The sequence below is a fragment of the Mauremys reevesii genome, linkage group 3, assembly GCF_016161935.1.
Source record: "Mauremys reevesii isolate NIE-2019 linkage group 3, ASM1616193v1, whole genome shotgun sequence".
Lineage (NCBI taxonomy): Eukaryota > Metazoa > Chordata > Testudines > Geoemydidae > Mauremys > Mauremys reevesii.
In genome coordinates, this window is record NC_052625.1 from 61,935,013 (window position 1) to 61,960,643 (window position 25,631).

Here is a 25,631-nt window from a genome sequence, read left to right on the forward strand (position 1 = left end):
TCCAGACGCAATTCAAAGCTGTAGCACAGCTCGTGACAGACATGCCCCCTTCTCCAGCCTGCTGCCAGATGATTCATTCCAAAGCTGTGTAAAAACCCATAGAATATGATTAGTAACATTAATTTCAATGAGAACTATGTACAGTAGGGTATAGACTGAAGCAAAACTATCAAAATTAAATACTGTCCTTTGGCTAGGAAGCCAGCCAGGGAGGGTAGAATTGTGGGAAATGCTGTTAGCAGAAAGAAAATTAATGGATAGGAAATTTTGCCATTCTGCAGCCCAACAACTCCCACAATTTTGATATGTATGAGAAGTAGTGAGCAGTGAAAAGAAGTAGGGAGGGATAAGAAAAACGGAATGAGATAGGAAAGACCCCCAGAGTTAATTGCCTAAAATGGCAATGCTATTACTAGACCACTGCCTGCAGCACCCTCATGGCAAAGGAGTCCTCTGCAGAGGATAGAAAGTCCACTGTACAGTGTGTAATAAAGATATAAACCAACAACCATGTTGCTGCCCTGCAGGTCTCTGTGGTGGAAGCACAAGCTCTTTCTTCCCACAAAGTTTCCATGGATCTTGTGAAGTGTGCCTTGATGCTGTCTGGAACATGAGCATCTGACACATTCTATGGCTCTATGCTGCATGGCTTGATCCATTTAGCTACCAATATCTTAGATAACCTGAGCCCATGGCACTTCAGATGAAAGAGGACAAAAAAGGAGACCAATTTTCTGATCAATTAGGTGCACTTGATATAGATCTTTAATGCTCTTCAAACTTCTAAAGTGTGCCACAGCTTTTCTGTCAGGTGCTATGGCTTTGGACAGAATGAAGACAGGACAATCTCCTGTGAGGCACTGAAAGGTGAATTAATCTTAGGCAAGGACAATTCTGGGATTCTTAGTACCACCTTGTTGTCATGGAACACACAGTGGGATTCCTGCATGGATAAAACTGCCAGTTCAGAAACTCGTCTGGCAGGTCTGAAGGTGACCAGAAAACAATTTTTGATGGATAGGCAGAATGGAGATATTGATGTCAGAGGCTCAAAATGGTTAGGGCTTTTAACAGCAATGGTAGGTCCCACTTAGGAAAGATAGATCTAACCACAGGTTTAGCCAGTCTGACTACTCTGAGACATCTGGATACCTCAAGGCTCTCTGTCAAGGAAACAGAAGAATCCTTCAAATAGGACACTACTTGTAGCTGACATCTGGTGCTATGAAGCTGGGCTGAAGACCCTGGTCTATGCCTTCCCTGAAGAAAGTAAAGGGGGGAAAAAAAGGGATAGCAGAATCCTTGGCAATTTTGTTGTGTTCTTGACACTATTAGTTAACTTAGCCCAGATGGAGGAGTAGGCCTGACATTGACCTTTGGTATGACTGTGAATTTCAGGGAGAAGAGTACTAGTGGAGGTACAGAGAGAAGCATATCCCAATGATGCTTGATGGTAACATACCATAACCAGCCCCGCATACACCAAAGATGTAGTCTGATATGTGTGCTCTTACAACTTGCATACCTGCTTATTCATTTTCTCTTCCCAGAGGTTTCACATTCTTCTCTGTTCACATCCTGGAAGGATAAGTGCAGCAGGACAGCTATCTCAGTTGAGGATTTAGAATGCTGGTACTTGCGTTTAGGCTTGTCCTCTACCACCTACTCAGGTTGGATCTGGATTATGGATGCAACCTTTTTGCACCAGGGTTCAAACATTTCTGGAGGGAAAAACTTTTGCTTCGTATTTTTTCTTGGCGTGCTCAGAGCCTGAATCTGAGAACTCCCCTTCCTCAGTGGAGGAGGAGGTGTTTGAGTCAGAGGACTCAGGTTATTTTACACCTTTTAGCCCACAAGAAGCACAGCGTCAGACCAATGATCCATCTTGCCCACTATGCTGTCTTCTGACAGTGGCCATTGCCAGGTGCTTCAGAGGGAATGAACAGAACAGGCGATCATCAAGTGATCCATCCCCTGTCCTCCAGTCCCAGTTTCTGGAAATCAGAGGCTAGGTATATCCAAAGCAGGGGTTTGCATCTCTGACCAGCTTGACTAATAGCCATTGATGGACCTTTCCTCCAGGAACTTATCTAATTCTTTTATGAACCCCGTTATACTTTTGGCCTTTACAACATCACTTGGCAATGAGTTCTACAGGTTGACTATGCATTGTGTGAAGAAGTACTTCCTTTTGTTTGTTTTAAACTGCTGCCTATTAATTTCATTGGTTGACCCCTAGTTCTTGTGTTATGCGAAAGAGTAAATGACAGTTTCTTATCACTTTCTCCACACAATTCATATTTTATAGACCTCTATCATATTCCCTCTTAGTTGTCTCTTTTCCAAGCTGAAAAGTCCCAGTCTTTTTCATCTCTTCTCATATGGAATCTGTTCCATACCCTTAATCATTTTGTTGCCCTTCTCTGTATCTTTAAAAATTTTAATATATCTTTTTTGAGATGGAGTGACTAGAACTGCATGCAGTATTCAAAGTGTGGGCAAACCCTGGATTTATACAGTAGCATTATGATATTTGTTGTGTATTTGGTTGTCATGGTTTTTGTTCCTATGGCAACTGAGTTAGATTATTAGAGGATAGCCCAGCCAGCTTCGGCCGGTTGGGTGAGCTCTGTGTCTGTAAATAAAATGGTAGTTTTGTTAGTTGTCTGCTGTCTGGCCTCAAGTGATTTCTTCCTAAACCGGCTGCCCCCAAGGATATAACAAGTGGCGACGATGGATGGGATTCCGGTGCTGCTCCAGTAACAGAAGGAAGTAAAAGTCAAGGTAAAGAACAAACAAACAAAAAAACTGCTTGTTTGCACTGACTGTAAAAGTGAAACTAAAAATCATGGTTACTCTGACCAGGCCACTGGAACCTTTTGATGAAAATATAGAGCAGTGGCATGTGTATACTGAGCGTTTTGAGCTTTTTGTTATTGCAAATGACATTACAGAAGCGAAGAAGGTGCCAATATTCTTAAGTGTTGTAGGGACTAAAACCTACTCCCTGCTACGCAGCTTACTACACCCTGTTAAGTCTGAGACTAAATCTTACAGTGACATTTTGGAAATCCTGGGGTCCCATCCTTCCCCCAACCACTGGTAATTGCTGAAAGATATAGGTTCCACAAAAGAGACCAAAAGGAAGATGAAACAGTTGTACAATTTGTAGCAATTTTTAAAAAGCTAGCAGAACACTGTGAATTTAAAGAGATGTTAAATGATGCCCTGCGTGACAGGTTAGTGTGTGGCCTCTACAGTGAAGCTATATGGAAGTGCCTACTGACAGAGGCTCAGCTTACATTACAGAAGGCTGTTGATATTGCTGTCTCCATGGAACTGGCTACAAGGGAGGCGCAATACATTGGTGCATCCCCTAGGGTGCAAAAAGTGTCACAAGAACCGACCCACAAAACTGTGCAGAGTCAAGAATGTTACTGCTGTGGTAAGCCGGGTCACCAGGCATCAGAATGCTGGTATAAGGACCTGGTGTGTCGACACTGTGGCAAAAAGGGACACATTGAGTGTGCCTGTAAACAAAAGAAAAAGAGGCCTGTGGTCTGGCCGACAAAAAGAGGAACCCTGCATACCCTAGAGCAGACCCAGGATGATCAAGGTGACACCTCATCGCAAGAGGAAGTGCCACTGCATGTTTTGTCTTTGGCAGTGGGCTCACATGAATACTGGGTAACCCCGTTGTTGAATGGCAAACCTATACACATAGAACTGGACACCGGTGCAGCTGTTTCGCTGGTCTCCGAGACTGTGTATAAAGAAAAGCTACAGCATCTTCCGCTTAAGGCAACAAAAACTGTTCTGAAGACATATACAGGAGAAGCTGTGCCCAGGTTGGGTACTATTGATGTTAAGGTGGAGCTCAATGGACAGGCTGCTAAATTGCCACTGTTTGTGGTGAGAGGTAACTACCCAGCCTTAATGGGTAGGTCTTGGCTTGGGAAGATTCAACTGAACTGGGCAGAAGTGCACCGGATGACTAAAGAAGAAACCAGTCTAACCCCTATACTAAGGAAACATGCTGCTGTTTTTGGAGATGATTTGGGAAGTATGAAGGGAATCACTGTGACATTGAACATTAAACCTGACAGTCCACCAAAATATCTGAAAGCCCGAACTGTGCCATATGCCATCAGGCCAAAAGTTGAAGCAGACCTGGAGCGCCGGAGCACCTGGTCACCAATGGAGTCCTAATACCAGTTACCCATAGCTCATGGGCCACTCCTATCGTTCCAATAGTGAAGAAAGATGGCTCTCTCCGGATTTGCGGTGATTTTAAAGTCACTGTCAACCCAGTGTTGTGTGCAGAGCAATACCCACTTCCCCGCATCAATGACCTCTTCGCAGACCTGGCTGGGGAACAAAAGTTCAGTAAGATTGATGTGAGTCAAGCATATTTACAGATGCACGTCGATGAAAAGTCCCAAGAGCTGTTGACTATTGTGACTCATAAGAGGCTTTATCGATATTGTCGCCTACCCTTCGGAATAACGTCTGCTCCCGCCCTGTTCCAGAGGGCTATGGACCAGAACTTGTGTGGCTTGTCAGGAGTTCAGTGCTATCTGGATGATATCCTGGTCACTGGAAGAAATGAAGAGGATCATTTAAAGAATTTAGAGGCTACCCTACAAAGACTGGAAGAGTATGGCCTATGAGTTCGCAAAGACAAATGTGAATTCTTCAAGCTCTCTGTTGAATATTTGGGACACATCATTGAGTCTGCAGGTCTTCATAAGGCCCCTGCAAAAGTTAAAGCTATTGTGGAGGCTCCCCCACCTCGAAATGTAAGCCAGCTGCACTCATTTCTAGGACTACTGAACTATTATGGAAAGTTCATCTCACAGTTAGCCACACTGCTAAAACCACTTCATGAGCTCCTTGGGCAGAACAAGGCCTGGAAGTGGACTGAAGCCTGTGATGTTGCATTTAACAAAGCTAAGGATGCATTGCTAAATTCTGAAGTTCTAACGCACTTTGATCCATCCTTACCCCTACAATTGGCCTGCGATGCCTCCCCTTATGGAGTGGGAGCAGTCGTGTCACACATTATGCCTTCGGGAGAAGAGAGACTTAAGGCTTTTGCTTCACGCACTCTAAGCAAAGCAGAAACTAACTACGCCCAAATCAAACGTGAGGCATTAGGAATTGTTTTTGGAATTCGGAAGTTTCATCAGTACCTGTTTGGGCGAAAGTTTACTCTTCTCACAGACCATCGACCTCTGACGTCAATTTTTGGACCCTACACAGGCATTCCCCCATTAGCTGCTAGTCGTATGCAATGTTGGGCATTGTTACTTTCAGCACACACATATGAAATCAAATATCAGAAATCCACTCTGCACGGCAATGCAGATGGCCTCTCAAGGTTGCCTTTGCCGGTGAAACATCAAGATAGTGCCCAAAAGGAAATCTTCTACTTTGAACAGGTAGAGAATACACCCATCACTGCTACTCAGATAAAGAAGGCAACTCGCGTTGACCCAGTATTGTCCCAAGTTATGGACCTGGTGATGCATGGAAAATCTCGACAAACCTCTCTGGTCTCACCCGACCTTGTTACCTACATGTCCAGGAGGATGGAGTTATCGGTCCAATCTGGTTGTTTGTTGTGGGGGAGACGTGTCATTATTCCACCACCACTGAGATCACAGATGTTAGAACAGCTACATTCCGGTCACTGTGGAATAGTGTGCATGAAGGAAATAGCACAAAGCTATTTTTGGTGGCCTGGACTGGACAGTGCTATTGAAGAGAAGGCAAAAGCTTGTATGTCATGTCAGTGTGTGAGGAATGCACCCCAGTGGGCACCCCTACACCCATGGGACTGGCCTGAAAACCCTTGGGAACGTATTCACGTTGACTTCGCTGGCCCCCTTGAAGGAAGCATGTTCTTGGTGGCAGTAGATGCCCATTCTAAATGGCCAGAAGTCTCTATAATGCAGTCCACTACTGCAGAGAGTACTATCCAAAAACTATGAGGACTCTTTAGTCGTTTTGGTCTGCCAGAACAACTTGTGAGCGACAACAGACCGCAGTTCATCTCTCAGGAGTTTCAAAATTTTATGAAGGCAAATGGGATACACCACATCACGTCAGCACCATATCATCCATCCACCAATGGATTAGCTGAAAGATTTGTGCAGACAATGAAACACGCTTTGAAATCATCAAGGGGACAACACTCCATTCAAAAGCGTCTGGATACCTTCTTACTTTCCTACAGAAACACACCTCATGCTACAACCCAGGCATCCCCGGCCTTTCTAATGGTGGGACGATAGCTGCGCACTTGCTTTGATCTGCTGAAACCTTCTGAACCCCGACAAATTGTGCAACATCAGCAGCAATATCAAATCATCAGACGGGCACCCAGAGCAAAAGACTGAACCTTTAGCCCGGGACAGCCAGTTTTGGCTCAGAATTATACTTCCAGAGCTAAATGGGTCCCTGCCACAATCATCACTCAAACAGGACCTGTTTCCTACACAGAACGGACTGCAGAGAATCTTACCTGGCGGCAACATGTAGATCAGCTGTTGCCAGGTCATGCCAGTCCTCAGGACACATCTGCAGTTGAGTGGTCTGACTTCACCTCTTCTGGTGAGACACCGAATCACCTGTTCCTGACTGTTCTCCTCCATTACTGCCGGCAGCTGAGATACCCCTTTGCCCAACACGAGCTGATACCACCTCCTCACCTGTACGTGCTGCGGACCCTGAGCCCATGGTACTTTTGGGTACAACACCAGAAGTTTGCCGTAATCCACCTAGAGACAGAAGGCCTCCTCATCGGCTGGATCTTTAACTAGGGCGAACCCATGGTTATGGGGCAAAATAATCCCCAGGGTTTAGCCGGGAATGGAGGCAATCTACCCTCCTTCTCTAGTCTAGTGTGTGTTTTATTTAGGGGATGTTCTTATTAGGGCGGGAGGAATATGTTGTGTATTTGGTTGTCATGGTTTTTGTTCCCATGGCAACTGAGTTAGATTATTAGGGGATAGCCCAGCCAGCTTCGGCCGGTTGGGTGAGCTCTGTGTCTGTAAATAAAATGGTAGTTTTGTTAGCTGTCTGCTGTCTGGCCTCAAGTGACTTCTTCCTAAACCGGCTGCCCCCAAGGATATAACAATATTTTCTGCATTATTATCTATCCCTTTCCTAATGATCGCTAACATTCTGTTAGCTTTTCTGACTGCCACTGCACACTCAGTGGATGTTTTCAGCTAACTATACACAATGACTTCAAGATCTCCTTTTTTGAGTGGTAACAGCTAATTTAGATCCATCATTTTGTATTTATAGTTGGGATTACATTTTCCAAAGTGCATTACATTGCATTTATCAACACTGAATTTCATCTGCCATTTTGTTGCCGAGTCATCCATTTTGTGAGATCCCTTTGTAACTCTTTGCAGTCAGGTTTGGACTTCACTATCTTGAGTAATTTTGTATCATCTGCAAATTTTGCTACCTCACTATTTACCCCTTTTTCCAGATCATTTATGAGTATGTTAAACAGCACTAGTCCCAGTACAGATACCTGGGGGACACCACTATTTATCTCTCTCCATTCTGAAAACTATTGACTTCTGCCCTTTTTGTCCTGTCTTTTAACCAGTTACTAATCCATGAAAGGACCTTTCCTCTTATCCCATGACTGCTTACTTTGCTTAAGAGCTTCTGGTGAGGGACCCTGTCAAAAGCTTTCTGAAAGTTCAAGTCCACTATATCCACTGGATCACCCTTGTCCACATGCTTGTTGACCCCTTCAGAGAACTCTAATAGTTTGGTGAAGAATGATTTCCCTTTACAAAAGCCGTGTAGACTCTTCCCCAACATATCATGTTGATGCATGTGTCTGATAATTCTGGTTTTTTTTCTATAGTTTCAACTAATTTGCCTGGTACTGAAATTAGGCTCACTGGTCTGTAATAGCCAGGATCACCTCTGGAGATTTTTTCAAAAATTAGTGTCACATTAGCTATCTGCCAGTCATATAGTACACAAACTGATAATTTGCAGTCCCAAATTGTAAACTGGCCGACTAATAAGATTTTTGACTAAAGAAATCTCATTGCTTTGGCTCCCAGTCTTTTGGCGTGGTTTTGAATTGTTGCCTGGGATTCTTATTTGCAGCTATCACCACAAGGGAACCATGCACCAGGTAGGAATAAAAGAGTTCATCTCTCTTAGAGGGAATGTGATATGTGTCTCGTTTTCCGGACACTGAAGCTGCAGAAGTGGGAATCTGCCCAAGAATTTTTGCAGAGTCTATAATGGTCTCATGAAACAGAGACGGTCCATCCCCCTTTAAGGGTAGTAGAAATAGTGGTACCGGAGCAGGTGCTGAAGGCTTCAGTACCAGAGCAGCAGAAGTAGATAGCACCAGAGCTGGAGTTACAGTACTTGGTAACAAGCTTGGTGAGAAGGAAACATGAGATGACACTGTATTACACTGTTTTCGCCTGGTGTTTCAGTGTTGAGGCCACATGGGGCAGCAAAATCTCCCTTGAGGTGGAACAGTGCATTTGAAGCCATTTTCTTTTCTGAGGAGAGACTAATTGGAGAGCTTACCATGCCCCTTCTTCACAGCAGGAACACTATCAGTCTTTCTCAGATTCTGGGCTAAAGAAGCAGCTGATGGGATTTCAGATGTTGTAGACCTCTTGTTCACTGGTGCACGCCTATAACTTATCAGGTCATAAATAGAGGGGTCAAAGGACCCCGCTCTGAAGATGGTTTCATGGATCTGTCCATTAAAAATATTTGGAGGTGAGCCTCCCTAGATTTTCAGTTCCTATGAGTAAAGTACCTACAAATTGTACAGTTGCCATGGATGTGCAATTCTCCCAAACAAAATAAGCACTTTAGATGCCCACTATTCGTAAGCATTTCTTAAAACTGAGAGACTTAAAAGAGGTCATCTCAGTATCAAGAGTAAAGATAATTTCCTGGTAAAATATAAACCTAGGCTAAATACAAACAACATACTAAATGGGAAACAAGCTAACTACTACTGACTATAAAATTTCTATACAAAGATAGAGAAAAAGATACAGGAGTTCACTGAAGCAACAGACTGAGCAGCTCTGTCTTGAAGCCAGGAGGTGGTGAGAGTAACTGAATAGTGGTTGGCCTGCTCTGACCTTTTATGTTCTCAGTGTGGAGCAACAGGAAACTCAGAGTGGATGCTCAGCCACAACGGGCACTCATGGCCATAAAGACTCCAATGTCAGATGTATGAGATGCATGCACACCCTAAGTGGAATATGCATATGGACAATCAGTAAAAGGAGAAGTCTTGTCTTCTAGTAGCATTGACTTGACAAAGCCCCACTGTAGGAGTTGAATACCTAGCCAGGGAACCAATTCTGAAGCAGTAGCTGGCGGGAGGGGGGGGGGGGAGATGCCTGTATCCTAACCCCACATCCCAAGGCAATTATAAATAACCCACACTTTTAACTGTTTCTCTCTGCCTTTTGAAGCCCAATAGAGTTGGGCTCTGAAGTTAAAGGGAAGGAAAAGCAAGGGTCAGTGTGGCTTCCCAAAGGAATACAATCAGCAAACAAGAGTTACTGTAAGTAAGAAACTTCATTCTCTTCCGCCTGGCACTGCGTCCACAGTTCCACTATAGCAGACTGGATGGCACTGAACTTGGCTGAGAAGCACAGCTACTGTAAATCAACAGCGATTTAAAGACCTTTCTCACAAAACCAAGTATCTGCCTTCATACAATATCCTATATAGTTCTAAAGGCCAAAATTTTCAAATATGGGTGCCTAAAATGAGGAAACTATCTACATTTAGGCAGCTAAATAAAAGTGGCCTGGTTTTTATAGGTGTGGATTACTCGCAGCTTCCGCTTCAGTCAACAAGAGCTGTGGGTGCTCAGCAACTCTAAAAAATCAGAGCACTTTTATTTAGGTGAATATATATGGATGTAGGTGCCTAATTTTAGGCACCCAAGCTTGAAAATGTTGGCCTGTATTTCTGTTTTTGATATTACTGTTAATTCCAAATTCTAAAACAAAAGTTGCAGAAACTAAGATTCGCTTCCTCCGCCAAAAATATTTTAGTTTCAGTTAGAGATCAAAAAACATATTATTAGGAACAGCAGTTTTGCAATCACAGACCCTATTAAAACAATTAACATTAAAATAGAAAGTACATTATTTTAAACCAACTAAAACTAATCCATACAAATCTTGATTATAATTTTACAAAAGCAAAGCATAATTCAGATTAACAGTGCTGAACTGGAAAGTTGAAGTGACTAGGCCTCTGAAGCCCTCTGTAGCTAATAATAATAATTGGAGATATACCAATCTCCTAGAACTGGAAGGGACCTTGAAAGGTCATCAAGTCCAGCCCCCTGCCTTCACTAGCAGGACCAAGTACTGATTTTTGCCCTAGGTCCCTAAGTGGCCCCTTCAAGGATTGAATTTACAATCCTGGGTTTAGCAGGCCAATGCTCAAACCACTGAGCTATCCCTCCCCCCCAACAGCTCCACTGTCATGACTCTGCTCACTTATTCCTATGGCAACAGGGCTGCAGAGGGCTCTCTGCGCTGCTGCAGGAGCCATTCAGCAGCAAAGTGGCCTCTCTTACAGCCAGTGGGCTCATCCTCTGCCTCCTCACACTGCCAGCTGGAGGCCTCTGCTCTGTTATCCCAACCTTCGCATGGATTTCATGTATCTCATGCTGGGAGACAAGGAAGGGATTTGGATAATGCAGAGCTTCGGATAATAGGGTTTTGGATAAACAGGAGTATGCAGTATATAAAAAGGAGAGGTCCTGGGAGTTAGTTGGGAATGAACAGAGCTGCAGTCACTTTTCCAGTCTCCAGATAAGTTTGGTAACTATAGCCTTCCTTTCTGTGTTGTGCTTTATTAATATGTATTCGATCAAAGATTGCTAGTCAAAGATTCATTCAGCCACATTATTTGACCTCTTATTAATAACAGACCTGAACTCAAATCCCTCATCATAACTATGTTTCTTCATTCAAGAGAGAGTATGTTACCACATTTTCAAATAGATACTTTTTTAGAACAGCACATATGAGATACTCTGATTACAACATATATAATATATTTGCATACCCTTTTTAGCTTTTAGTGTTTTCCTCCACAGTGTAGAAAAGATTCCATCTGTCCAGTCATTAGTTGCAGTATCGAGTTTGCCAAACATTTGAGGAGCAGTAATAGCTTTTGGGTTCATACGCATTTCTCTATGAGGACGCCCACACTCTGTCATTGACTTCATCAACATAGTTATAACTGTTGTTTTTCCAGATCCACTGGGTCCAAGTATCATCAACCCATGGCGTACTTTATAAGTTTCATATAACTAATAAGAAAAAAGTGAACAATTTTGAAAAATATCATGCCTATTTAAAAAAGCTATTTTTGCTCAGATTTAATCATATGAGCCATAGACAATATTTATAGAATTACATTTAAAGAGAAGACACCTATTTGATAGCAATTAGAAAGCTTTACAGATGAAGTACAAACTTCAAAATTACAATGCTTCAAATATATTCGTAATTGCTACTGATTAACCTGTAGCTCCTAAACTGATGAAAACCAAATGTGTTTATTGTGAAACTTAGTTTCTTGAGGGGATTCCTGTCTGACCTCTTCAGAGCAGCTCAAAAATAATTTTACTATAACAGATTTTTAAAAAGTTTCATGCTATTCACAGAGAAAAATGATTGCTAATACAAACAAGGTATGGCAAGAGAATGGTTACCCATTGCAGTTCTAAATAATGTGAGTGTGTAAAGTACACATAAACAAAGAATACCTCCAGTTTTGTATACTGGTGATCATGGGAATTTCTGTTATCACAGGGAGATTTCAATGTCCAAAACAGCTGGATTTAACCTAAGGCTCCCCCCCGCCTTGGTTTGGATATACCACATGATGGTAATACTAGCCTTTATATCAACAATATTAACTCAATACTTGTTTACCTTTCAATATTCTGTGTGGGGTAGCATTCATTGCTTGAGACTTAATTTTATCTCTAATCTCTTTAAAATAGGACAATGTGTCATCCATCTTGGAACTAAAATAAGACTCTTTTAAAGACCTAGCCAAAATACTGGCCTGAACTTCAGGGCCAAAGGTCAACTAAATAGCCAGTAAAGGTATTTTATCATAGCCATAGTCACATTGTAAATACTGAATCTGAGACTGCCTGGGACTCAAACTGCCTAGGACTCAAGTCCTTTTGTCCATTTTCCTTAAGAAGCTACCTTAAAATCTCAAGAAGGAGACTTTCTCTGTAAGGTAGTCTCAGTCATAGCTACCCATAGGAGCCTGAAAAGGGAAAATTACTTATTCTATAATTTACTTTCTAGTGGCAGCATCTCCCACAATTCATTATGAATAGGCTATCCCTTTTCCCTGTGGAATTTGGCAGTGGTACAATTTTGCTTCCAAGGGTTCTTGGAGAGTTATTCCCAAGCTGTAGAGATAGTCATATAGCTATCAGTTAAGAACATTATTCACTTTAAAATTGAATTAACTTTTACCTATATACATAATTCATACTCCAAAAAAAAAGAATCAATTACCAGAGTAGACTTAATCATGGGGGATGTTACCACTAGAGAGGAAATTATTGGGTAAGAAACTTTCCACTCTAGCACATAGTATCCCCCACAGTCTGTGACAAATAAAAAGAAGTGAGCAGTGAATTATATGAGTTGGGAAGGAAAGAGACAGTTTGGATATCCAGAGCACATGGCATATTGGGTAAAAGAAGGCAAAGAAGGAGCCCAATCGTCTTTTCAAGATGGTGTGCTTGAGATAGATCTTTAGTGGTCTAAGAACACCCAGATTATGCAATAGCTTTCTGTACAATGCTGTGGCTTTTTGATAAAATAAGGGAAGGTCATCCTGACCTCCTGAGAGGCATGGAAAGATGCATTCACTTTTGGCAAGAAAGATCTTGGGGTCCTTATCCCCTTATCATAGAACATATAATGAGGTTCCTACATGGATAAAGCTGCCAACTCCTAAACTCATCTAAGAGGCATGATAGCAACCAAGAAATAGTTGTAGGTCCCATTTAGAAAAGACTGGTCTGACTGGAATCCACCACTGAACAGACACATGGGGTCAGAGCTCCTGCAAGCTTCGTCATGCATCCGACGAAGTGGGTTTTCACCCACGAAAGCTCATGCTCCAATACATCTGTTAGTCTATAAGGTGCCACAGGACTCTTTGCTGCTTTTACAGATCCAGACTAACACAGCTACCTTCTGATACCTGCAAGCTGAGAGAGATGGATTCTTCAACAACAGGAGATGAAGTCTTTGGGAACTGAATATAGGTGAGAAACCAAATAAGGTAAAAACTCCTTCCTCAGTACAGGAGATGGCTCCAGAGTCAGAGGATAAATAGCATCTAGATTTGTGTCATCCCCCGCTCCCACCCTTTTTATTCTTTTTGGGTTCCTTTGGCCTTTTTCACCTACTTTTCAGGAGTTGCCACTGAACTGTGACTGCACAGGATCTCTCTTTATTTAGTGTCTTGATCTTTCTGGATATATCTCCAGCTGTGTCCTCCTCCTCAGGGTCCCACTTCCATGCCTGGGGGTGGGTATCTCATTGCTAGAGTCCCCAGATTTGTACTGTGAAGCAGGGGAGCTGTGTAGGAACCCTGCTTTTTTCCCCAGGGAGCTGAGTACTCACTTTGGTATCTGACAGGAGTGGGAGGGTGGACATGGTGCTCCTTAAGGTTATTTTTCATCCGACTCACCGCTGCCCTGGGACATACCCCCTAAGCTGGCCAGATGGTGTCCTCCTCATCCTTGGATTGTCTCTGTAATATGCTCTGTATTTCCTGATTAGGTTTTTCTGCACTGGAGTTGTGGCTCCTTGTGGGGAGGCATGGTGGACCTTACAAACCTGACTCTAAGACCCTGCTCTGGCATTGTGAGAGTTGGCTGGCTGTGATCAGGCAGAGTATAATTCACACTCTGAAGAGCCCATAATTCCTGCCTCACACATGGAACATTGTTTTGATTTAGCCTAGTGTTTGTGAGAGAGCTCTGCCATGCGGAGGGCAGGCACAAGGAGTTCAGTACGGAGGTTCTGAAGTAATGCACCTGAGTGGCTGATACCACCAGACTGCTATTTATCTGATCCAGGAGAGGAGGAGGAGAAAGGGAGATTAAAGGCTGCACACAACTACGGTACTCCAAAACACAATTAAAGTCAAAGCTGGCATAGAAATAGTTGGGAGCAAAGCAAACTATCACTCATGAGCAACACGTGAGCTGCCATTAGGGGAGGCTATCCCCCAGCCCCACTGCTTCTGCCAGAGGCCCCACCACACCTCTGTCTCCTCTCTCGCCCCTTCAGCTCCCCTCCCCAGCTGGAGCCCATCCCCCCTTCCCTTCCCCTCCCCGCCGGTGGCTGCTGGCCCCGCTGCCTCAGCCCTGGGCTGTCCTGCCCAAGCGCCGCCAGCCCCCCAAGCACAGGGTGGGCAGCCCCAGCGCCCCCCCCTCCCGAGCACAGTGCACCATGGCCCCAGCACCTCCATCCCCCTCCAAGCACAGTCCACCATGGCCCCAGTGCTCCCAACCCCACCCCCCGAGCACACGGAACCACAGCCCCAGTGCCCTCAGCCTCCTCAAGCACAGGGCACCATAGCCCCAGCCCTGGACGCTGCGGCCCCAGTGCTGGGCAGCCCAAACACTGGGCAGGCAGCCCAGCACGCTGAGCCCTGGGTGCCGCGGCCCCAGCCCCAGTGCCCCCAGCATCCCTGAGGCTGTGTTACAGCATTAAACTGATCCTGGAAACCAGAGACAGGAGGAGAATAGACCCATAGGTCTCAGAATTGTTGGAGATGCTGGGCTGCAGAAAAGGATTTCTTACTTATCTTTGTATAAACCAGTTACGGCATAACTAGATTGAAATGGAGCCCTTCTGTGGCTCTGTTGTGAGTATATACTCCTTGTGCTCAGCTGTCCAGTTAATGAAAATGGGGCAAGACCCCTTCTCACCTCTGAGACACAGATCCCTATTCCCTGGCAGACTGAGAACCCACAGGCTGAGAATCAGAAAGGCACAGTTTAATCCTAGAGCCATCAGAAAGAACTATGGACTACTTCCAAATTCCACAAGGAAGAGGCATATCGTATTCATTATGAACTAAGGAGAATGTGATGCACAAAAATAGATTATTCACATACAGAATTCAAGAGCATCTATTGTGATCTATAGTTTGTCTGAAGGCTTTGAGCAATAAGATGCTCTACCTGAATAAGCTTAAGATTCCAAGGTGGATGATTAATCAATCCTGCCTCTTCAACCTGGTTGGCTACTGCAGCCTGTAGTTCAACATATGTACTACTGTCCAACTGTAGCCCAGGGAAGAGGTCATTGATGAGACTAAGAAATAAAGGCTCATCTTCGTCTACCTGAAAAATGAAAAAAAAGTTTAAAAGCACAACTATGTATAGTATAGTTTTCTTTTCTCATAAGTCAAAATGAATCATTATGTTACAATAATGAGCATTAAACAATTTAGGAGCTGATTTCAAAATAACATGCTGATTATGCCCCTAAATTCAGGCTACCAAAAAAGAAGGAACATCATTTAAGGGTATGTCTACACTACAAGAGTAGTTCGATTCAACTTAATTCGAATTTGTGGAATCGACCTTATGAAGTCGAATTTGTGTATCCACACTAAGGACACTAATTCGACTTTGTGAGTCCACACTAACGGGGCCAGCGTCGACTTTGGAAGCGGTGTACTGTGGGAAGCTATCTCACAGTTCCCGCACTCCCCGCTGCCCATTTGAATTCTGGGATTTTCCCCCAATGCATGCTGGGGGGAAAACTGTGTCAAGGATGGTCTTGGGTAACTGTCAGAATTCAACAGTCCCTCCCGCCGGCGGGAAATCAGTTGGCGCACTTTTTCTGGTCAGTGACAGCGCGGACGCCACAGCACTGCAGTGTGACCATGGAGCCCACTGCAATCATCGCTGCACTTATGGCCGTTGTCAACTCCTCGCACCTTATTGTCCACCTCTTCCACAGTCAGATGCTGAGAAATCGGGCGAGGAGGCTCCGGCAGCGCGGTGAGGACATGAAGTCAGAGAGTGGCTCAGACCTCTCACAAAGCATGGTACGCCATGCCGTGGAGATCATGGTGGCAATGGGTCATGTTCATGCTATGGGACGGTGATTCTGGGCCCGGGAAACAAGCACGGACTGGTGGGACCGCATAGTGCTGCAGGTCTGGGATGAATCACTGTGGCTGCGAAACTTCAGGATGTGTAAGGGCACTTTCCTTGAACTGTGTGACTTGCTGTCCCCTGCCCTGAAGCGCCAGGACACCAGGATGCGAGCAGCCCTGACTGTGCAGAAGCAAGTGGCCATAGCCCTGTGGAAACTTGCAACGCCAGACAGCTACCGGTCAGTAGCGAATCACTTTGGCGTGGGCAAATCTACCGTGGGGGTAGCTGTGATGCAAGTTGCCAACGCAATCGTGGAGCTCCTGCTCTCAAAGGTAGTGACCCTGGGAAACGTCCAGGTTGTCATAGATGGCTTCGCCGCGATGGGATTCCCAAACTGCGGTGGGGCTATAGATGGCACTCACATCCCTATCCTGGGACCGGCCCACCAGGCCAGCCAGTATATTAACCAAAAGGCCTACTTTTCAATGGTGCTGCAAGCACTGGTGGACCACAGGGACGCTTTACCAACATCAACGTCGGGTGGCCGGGCAAGGTTCATTACGCGCGTGTGTTCAGGAACTCTGGTCTGTTTAAACGCCTGCAGGAAGGTAGTTTCTTCCCAGACTACAAAATAACTGTTGGGGATGTTCAGATGCCTACAGTGATCCTCAGGGACCCAGCCTACCCGCTAATGCCCTGGCTCATGAAGCCCTATACTGGCGCCTTGGACACTGACAAGGAGCTCTTCAACTACCGGCTGAGCAAGTGCAGAATGGTGGTGGAGTGTGCTTTCGGACGTCTGAAGGGGAGATGGAGGAGCTTACTGACTCACTCAGATCTCAGCGAAACCAATATCCCCATTGCTATTGCAGCTTGCTGTATGCTTCACAATCTCTGTGAGAGCAAGGGGGAGACCTTTATGGCGGGATGGGAGGTTGAGGCAAATCGCCAGGCTGCTGATTATGCTCAGCCAGACACCTGTGCAATTAGAAGAGCCCAGTGGGAAGCGGTGTGCATCCGGGAGGCTTTGAAAGCTAGGTTCCTCAGCGAGCAGGGTAACCTGTGACAGTTCTGTTTCTTTACAGAGAAGCTGAACCTGCCCCTGTTTCACTTACTGTTGACTTTTTTCTATGCTTACATACCCCGTTCACCACGTTTCCCCCCTTCCAACACCCGTGTAAAAATAAAGGTAATGGAGCATTTTTAATTAACAATCTTGTCTTTACTAATGACTTCGCGTTAAAGGGTTGAAACAGGGACGCAGACTGTGGTGGGTAGGGTGTGCAGTGATGTAGAGACAGCTTCGAGACTCCAGGAATGATAGGCTCCTACAGCGATCTCTGGGGGGAGGACAGTTACAGGTGGGTGTGCAGGAAGGGGTGAGGGGTGCAGGGTTTCGGACGGAGTTTGGGTGCAGGATCTGGGCTGGGGGTGGGGGCGTAGTAAGGGGTGAGGGGTGTGTGGGAAGGGGGAGGAGGTGTAGGGGGATGAGGGCTCTGGCTGGGGCTGAGGGTTTGGGGCACTGTAGAGGCTCAGGGCTGTGGTAGAAGGGCAGGGTAAGGGCAGCCTGCCTTGCCATTTGTGGATGGCAGGCGCTAGGACCCTGGGGCAGCAGACAGAGACCCACCTCCAAATATACCTTGAGCAGGGCACCTGCCGCCTATGAACAGAACATTAAAAACACCTCACAGACTGACCAGGGTGCCTAGTGACTGCACTCTGTGTGTGACCTGCTGTTGATCCTGCCCCCATGTCTGTACCCTGGTAATGGTGAATGTCCTACGCAATTACAAACCCCCCCCCCACACACACACAAAGTCTTCTGCAAAGAAACATGGCGGAAACAGTAATTAACAGCAAACTACTTTTAATACTCAACAACACAATTGGGGGATGAAACTGGGATTTGGGCTTGGGTGAGCCAGAAAGGTAGGGACTTTTCAAAATTTATGGACTGAGAGCTTTGGGGTAATTGAGCTCTCTGCTGGAGTGCAGTGACAGTTTTCATGGCCCTTCGCACCCCTCCTTCTGGTTATTTTGGGCGAGGGGGGTATTGGACTTTGTGGCGGGGGAGGGCGGTTGCAGATACAGTGCAGGGGGGCTCTGTCCTCCTGCCTGCGGTCCTGCAGAACATCGACAAGGCGCCTGAGCGTGTCTGTTTGCTCCCTCATTAGTCCAAGCAGCGTTTGAGTTGCCTGCTGGTCCTCCTGACGCCATCTGTCCTCCCGTTCGCTGTGTGAGCGCTGCTGGTTCTCCCTCCACTGGCTCTGCTGGGCCGCCTCGGCTCGGGAGCAGCCCATAAGTTCAGCAAACATCTCGTCCCGTGTCCTTTTCTTGCGCCGCCTAATCTGCGCCAGCCTCTGTGAGGGGCATACTGAAGCAGGTCGGGATACAGTTGCAGCTGTGTGATGGGAAAAAGGGAGTGAATTCCTTACAAAGATACATGTTTGCGAACAAGGAACATAGTCTAATCAGTGTCGGTTAACAAGACCATGCACAGCACCTATCTCATGCAAACTCACTCAGGGAAATTTTGATTTTTCTGAATTCACTTTCATTGCCTGGGGTATCGCACTGCAGATCAGAGAAGCAGGGCAGGACAGCAGAATCCGTGGAGCAGCCAGGCATGGTAAGCCAAAGACTTTTGGCTGCTTAAAAGTGAACGTATAGCTCTGTCCTCTTGCTGCAGGCAATCCTGAAAGCATAAACTCTGCCCCTGTTCCACCCCCTCGCAGCTCTTCCCTGGGAAAGATCCCTGTATGCTGCCACTCTGCAGCCTCCACCACGTGGCTGTAAAGTGACGCTTCTTGTTGTGCAAAGGAACAGTGAAGCACTACCAGTACTAATAGTACACAAATCACTCTACTTAAATGCAGGAGTCTGCGCTAGATCACCCTGAGGAGGGTCAGTGAGGCAGACAGAGAGCGCATGCTGAATGAAAGCCAGCACAAACCAGGGGTCTTTGCTGCCATGCTCGTGAAGGCAATGGTCCCGGAGTACCAGATGAGAGCCTGGCGCGGAAAAGTGTGCTACCACGGAGCACCCAATAAGCCAGCTCTCCCCAGGAACCTCCTGCGGAGGCTTTTCGATTACCTCCAGGACAGCTTCCTGGAGATCTCCGAAGAAGATGCCTGTTCCGTCCCCCTATATATAGACCTTCTTTTCGCCTAGCTTATATTCCTGTTTTGTTAAAAAATAAATGTTAACTTGTTTTAATCACTTACCGACTGATCCTTCTCCTGATTCAGGGTCCGTGGTAACGGCTGGGGAGGGTTGGTAGGGGATCTCAGTGAGGGTGATGAAGAGATCCTGGCTGTCGGGAAAATCAGCGCTGTAAGCGCTGTCGCCTGCCTCGTCCTCCTCAAACCCTTCCTCATCTTCCCCGTCCGCGAACATCGCCGAGGAACTGCCCGTCGACACTATCCCATCATCAGAGTCCACGGACACTGGTGGGGCAGTTGTGGCAGACTCACCGAGAATGGCATGCAGTGCCTCGTAGAAGCGGCATGTCTGGGGCTGGGCTCCGGAGCGTCCGTTTGCCGCTTTGATTTTTTGGTAGCCTTGTCTCAGGTCCTTGACTTTCACGCGGCACTGCATTGCATCCCGGCTGTATCCTCTGAGTGCCATGGCTTTGGAGACCTTCTCGTAGGTCTTTGCATTCTGTTTGTTGGAGCGCAGCTCCGAAAGCACAGACTCATCGCCCCACACAGCAATCAGATCCAAGACTTCCCTGTCAGTCCATGCTGGGGCCCTCTTTCTATTCTGAGATTGCCTGGACTCCTCTGCTGGAGAGCTCTGCATCGTTGCCAGTGCTGCTGAGCTCGCCCCGATGTCCAACCAGGAAATGAGATTCAAACTGGCCAGACAGGAAAAGGAATTCAAATTTTCCCGGGGCATTTCCTGTGTGGGTGGTCAGAGCATCCGAGCTCGGACTGCTGTCCAGAGCGTCAACAGAGTGGTGCAGTGTGGGATAGCTCCCAGAGCTACTAAGGTCGATTTCCGTCCACACCTAGCCTAATTCGACATAGCCATGTTGAATTTAGCGCTACTCCCCTCGTTGGGGAGGAGTACAGAATTCGAACTAAAGAGCCCTCTAGGTCGAATTAAATGGCTTCCTGGTGTGGACGGGTGCACGGTTAATTCGAATTAACGCTGCTAAATTCAAATTAAAGTCCTAGTGTAGACCAGGCCTAAGAAGATGCACACCAACTTTTGAGTATGCCTAATTATGTATATTTTAGATGTGTACCCATGTACACAAATGTGCATCATTGAGCAGGCTGACTATAAAGAGCAATCTAGGTAAGTGAGGACTGAAGTTAATCTCTTCATTTATACCGTGTTCATCACCCTGTGCACACTTAATTTAGTAAGGAAAATAACACTGCCCATGCACAGCACACTAGTGTTTTGTTTATGACCTCAAGCATTTTAAGCATTGTCTTCAAATCTGATAAGTACATTCTGCTCATTGAGTTACTTGCCAGTCTGAATTTTAAAAATTAAGTTTAGAAGTGTTTGAGATTTTTTTAAAAAGCATATAAAAAACTGTAAACTATAAAAAAAGGTAAGACATTCACCTATACACTACTGAACTCTTAAACTGAGCGTCTCACCAGTTTAGAAAGGTTCATATCCCTTAGCCCTCTCATAACAGTACTCAATTCACTGTCATCTGGTCTGGCCCTCTTTTGAGCTCCAAGGGTCCTTAATACGGAAAGGATATTCCTCAGACCAAAGTCATAATGAACCTAAAAAAGGAAAAAAAATAGCTTACATACCAATAAAAATTGGAAGTCTCCAGATTTATTTCCTCAATAGATCTATACTCAGAGTTGTGTGCTAAGCCACACAGGCCTGTACCTATTAAAAAAAATTAGTCAAACCAGTGTTATCTGACTCAATGAATTCACAAAGACTATAGCATGAGTCTACTCTCACCAATATTAGTGTAAATGAAGAATAATTCCATTTAAATAATTTAAAAAAAAGAGAATTAGGCTTTGTGAGCAAAGTTCTCTTCTGGTGTAAATTGGTGCCATTTCCATGATTTCACCAGTGTATAACCTCTAAGGCTAGACTATGGTACTTACACTGTAGCCCTGCCTAGTGGGCAGGGCAGAACCATGCCATTCAGTGAGATTATATTTTAGATGGCTTCCTCTGATGCACTGATCTCTCCCCATGGTCTAGTATAGGGGAGTATTGTACTCAAAGAGGGGTTATCAATGGTTTGCTGTCAAATTGGGAGGGTATACCTAGTGGGATCCTGCAGGGTCATTCCTGGGTCTGGTACTATTAAATGAGGTTACTCAACCTTGTGCAGTAACTGAGGTTCTTCGAGATGTGTCCCCCTGTGGGTTCTCGACTTGTAGGTGCATCAGTACCCCCTGCACCTGAGTTTGGAGATCTTCATCAGCTGTGCATGTTGAACAACACATGCACACTTCCCCACTCTTGCACAGTGCATGTGACATATATATATAGCACTGTATGTCCAATAGCCTCCAGTTCCTTCTCTGCCACAGACAGTATGTTATTTTTGGCTACGAAGCAGATGTGAAGAGGGCAGGTAGTGGAGCACTCATAGGGGGACACATCTCGAAGAACCTCAGTTACTGCACAGAGTGAGTTACCTTCTCGTCTTCTTTGAGTAATGTCCCTATGAGTGCTCCACTTGTAGGTGACTAGAAAGCAGTGACCCTAATTGGAAGGCTGGGGCTTCGGAGTGACATTTACTGTCAATGCTAGGACAGCATATCCTAGGAGAGTGTCTGTTGCAGTATCATGTGTAATAGCGTAGTGACGGGCAAAAGTGTCTGTTGATGACCATGTGGTTATTTTGAAAATTTTAGCAATAGGGACATTATTGAGAAATGCTATCAAGGTGGATAACGAATGTGTGGAATGTGCTCTGATTATGGTAGGAGGTTGTCTATTGTAGAGTTCGTAAGATAAATATATACACGGCCAAATCCACTTTGAAAGGTGTTGTTTAGGTATGGCTGTGCCTCTTGATCTTTTGTTGCTGGAGAGGAATAACTGTGATGATTTTCAGAAAGTTTAGTCCTGTCCAGGTAAAATGCTAATCTTGTCTCATGTTCAGGGTGCGTAGAGCTGCCTCTTGCTGGTTACTGTGAGGCTTTGGGAAGAAACAAGGAAGGTGTATTGTTTGGTTGAGATGGAAAGATTTTGGAATCTTAGATAGAAATTTCATGTGTGGGCATAGTGTAACTTTATCCTTGTAGAAGATTATGTATGGTGGAAATACCATAAGGACTGCAATTTCACTAACTTGTTGGGCAGAAGTGATGGTGACAAGGAAGGCCATTTTCATTATAGACACATGTAAGAACAGGTTGCCATTGGTGAAACGGGGGTCTAGTCAGAGAAAGTAGGATGAGGCTGAGGGTCCCAAGCAGGGTTTGGGTCTTGTATGTGGGAATAAAAATTTTGGAGACCCTTCAGAAAACGTTTTTTGAGCAGATGTGTGACAACAGATTGATTGTCTATCTGGTAGTGAAAAGTAGTGATTACTATCAAGTGTACTCACTATGTACTCACTATGGAGCTGATAGATAACCCTGATTGTTTAAGGTGTAACTTATATAGCCCAGGATAAGTAATAGAAGAGCATGTGCTGCATCAACTTGGTAGGAGGCACACCAGCACTGAAATCTAGTCCATTTGTAAGTGTGTCTAGTCGTGTCACACCTACTATTCAAAAGTATCTGTTTGACTGTGTCCAAACGGGTTATTTCAGAATCCCAGAACCACAGAGAAGCTAGGCTTTGAGATGGAGCATCTGTGGATTGGGATAGAAGATGCATCCTGCAAAAGAGAGATCAGTTGGCATACTCTCATGTGGAGGAGGTAAGTATACCAGACCAGTCATGGCCATGTTGGAGCTATAAGCATGACATGAGCTAGGCCCTCTTGTATCTTGCAAAGTACTCAGAATAGGAGGGAAAGGGGGGGAGGCATAAAGAAGTGGTGCATTCCACATTATGAGGAATGCATCTCCCATAGATCAGTGTCCCAGTCCCACTCTGGAACAGAATTGAGGGCAGCAGGCGTTGTGCTGTGTGGCAAAGAGGTCTATGGTGGGGTATCCCTATCGGTTAAAGATGTGCTGAAGTGCTCGCATGTCCAATTCCCACTTGTGATCATGGGAGAACCTCCTGCTCAATATTTCAACAGTGGTGTTCTGGTGTCCAGAGAGGTATACTGCTGAAATGGTGATGATGTGTTGGATATACCTGTTCCACAGTTCCGCCCTGCCTGTTGATATAATACATGCAGGCAAGATTGTCCATCATGACTCTGATGGTACAGTGTTTGAGCAGAGAGAGGAAATGTCAGCAGGCATTGAGGACTGCTCGTAATTCTAGGAGATTTTTGTGTAGGACAGATTCGGTTAACAACCATCGGCCCAGTACTTTGTGATCATGGAGATGCACTCCCCAACCTATTAGGGATGCATTGGTTGTTAGGATCATGGTCAGTGTTGGTTGGAGGAAAGGAACTCTGACACAGATGTTGTTGAGCTGTGTCCACCAAAGCAGTTAGTCCTTGACTCGCACTGGCATGGATAAGAGCTTGTGTAGGCTGTGTTTGTGGAGGAGATAGACTGTACAGAACCATGCCTAAAGACATCACGTGTGTAGTCTTGCATGTATGATCATGAAAGTGGCCGCTGCCATGTGGCTTAAAAGTTGAAGGCATGTTCTGACATGGTTTATGTTCAAAATTTTGACAGTTTTATTACATAGGGGTTACAGTAACTTGATGTGTGTGAGAAATGATCGGAATCTCTTTCTTCTTTTCCACCCTTTCCCCATCATCGCTTGCAACATACAGCCCCTCCCTACACCTTTTCCAGCAAAGCTCCCTCCTCCTGTTGCATTAATCCATTAGAACTTTAGAAGCCATTAGCATGTAAAAAGTTGCTCCTTGCTGTCTGGTGCCCTATGCTGCTTCATACACATATCACAGACAGTAACTTACTGCTTACTGGAGGATCACACATTGCCTGGTTAGGTAATCCAAGCTATGCACTAACCTGGACCCCACACTTCTACTATACCCCCGATAGGCCCCGGCAAAAACACTAGGAGAGGAAGAGGGGCTCAGATTCCTTCCCCTACCAGAGTGTTAGGTCCCGTGCAATTTTAGCATATACATGGGAAAGGGAATGTGGAGCTGACAGCTCCCCCTGGATCTAATCCTCCACCCTAATTGGCACCAGCCCAGTGTCTCACTCCCCTAATCCTCACTCTCTCAACTACGCCTGAGCACCCTAACCAATCTCTCCATTCTTATCATCCATTCTCCATTTATCCCTCTCCCCATAAGAGCCCCTCCCCTTTTCTCCCCTCACCACATCCCCAAACCTCTCTCCCTCTACTCCCTCCACTCTTCCGCCCACAAATCCCCTCTCCTCTCCCAGCAATCATTCATATTAAGCATTGAAGCACTTGGAGGAGAGGAAGATGATCACAAAAAATGTATAAATCTATTTAAAGGGGTGAAAAATAAATTTTTGTTTGAAATATATTTCAACTTTAAAAGAAACAACACAGATATTCCAATAGAGATGTGCACAGATCAAAACCTAAAGGAAAAATTGTATTGTAAATACCATAAGACTAGGAAACACACCTGCTTAGTGAGCTGCTCCTCACAAAGTTTGTAGAGAACGAAGAATTTTTGAGCTAAGATCACATTATCAATAAACCCACAGCTTGCAAGCTTAACTCTCATAATTATCTGAAATACAACATAGCATTCAGAATTCCATTAATTTTTCTGAAAATTTTGGAAGGAAAGGAAAAAAAGGAAAATGAACTTTTTAAAAAAATATATGAACATATTTTGAAAAAAATGTATCTCAATAAACTTAAAATATTTGGTTTCTCTTTAGCTAAGTAATCAGTTTTACCTGTCTATCTGGAACCATCATGGACACAGTTCTAAATTGAATTTTTAGATTTTCTGGTAGCTCCTGACGGCCGGCATACCCAGGATTCTATAAATGAAAACATATATTGTACAATATTCTTACTTACAGTAGTCTAGAATAACTTTTTTAGTGTTTAGACCAGTTACTTAAGGAATATTAATTATGACAAATATTTAAGACCTGATTCTGATCCAGATTACTATAGATAATGGTAAGTGAGATCAGAATCAGTTGTTTGTTTACCGTTAATTATTAAATATCATGAAAGACATTTTGACAAATAGCTACAAATGTAACAGAATTTCTATAGTTATGGTTGAAAACGCATTTTCATTATAAACCAGTTTTCAGATACTTAAAATTTTATGGAATAAAATATCTATTGGGCCAAACTATTTCTTCATTAGTCTTACTCCAAAAGAGAATATTTTAGTTAAGTTTAATAAAAACCTA

The 25,631-nt window shown here is 44.8% G+C and overlaps 1 protein-coding gene and 1 long non-coding RNA gene across 21 annotated transcripts in view; one reads left to right on the forward strand and one right to left on the reverse strand.

Annotated features, from left to right (window-relative positions):
• The window catches only part of DNAH8 (dynein axonemal heavy chain 8), a 556,010-nt gene that overhangs the window by 185,865 nt on the left and 344,514 nt on the right, over window positions 1-25,631 (reverse strand). For all 17 annotated transcript variants that reach the window (XM_039529004.1, XM_039529011.1, XM_039529005.1 and 14 more), the window contains 5 exons: window positions 25,158-25,244; window positions 24,878-24,985; window positions 20,833-20,967; window positions 15,290-15,451; window positions 11,116-11,362 (listed from right to left, as the gene is read on the reverse strand). In XM_039529004.1, the coding sequence (XP_039384938.1) occupies window positions 11,116-11,362; window positions 15,290-15,451; window positions 20,833-20,967; window positions 24,878-24,985; window positions 25,158-25,244 (739 nt within the window). The remainder of the gene's footprint in view (window positions 1-11,115; window positions 11,363-15,289; window positions 15,452-20,832; window positions 20,968-24,877; window positions 24,986-25,157; window positions 25,245-25,631) is intronic.
• The window catches only part of LOC120400446, a 60,047-nt gene continuing 37,144 nt past the window's right edge, over window positions 2,729-25,631 (forward strand). For all 4 annotated transcript variants that reach the window (XR_005595815.1, XR_005595814.1, XR_005595817.1 and 1 more), the window contains exons 1-2: window positions 2,729-2,784; window positions 13,264-13,357. This is a non-coding gene — a long non-coding RNA (uncharacterized LOC120400446). The remainder of the gene's footprint in view (window positions 2,785-13,263; window positions 13,358-25,631) is intronic.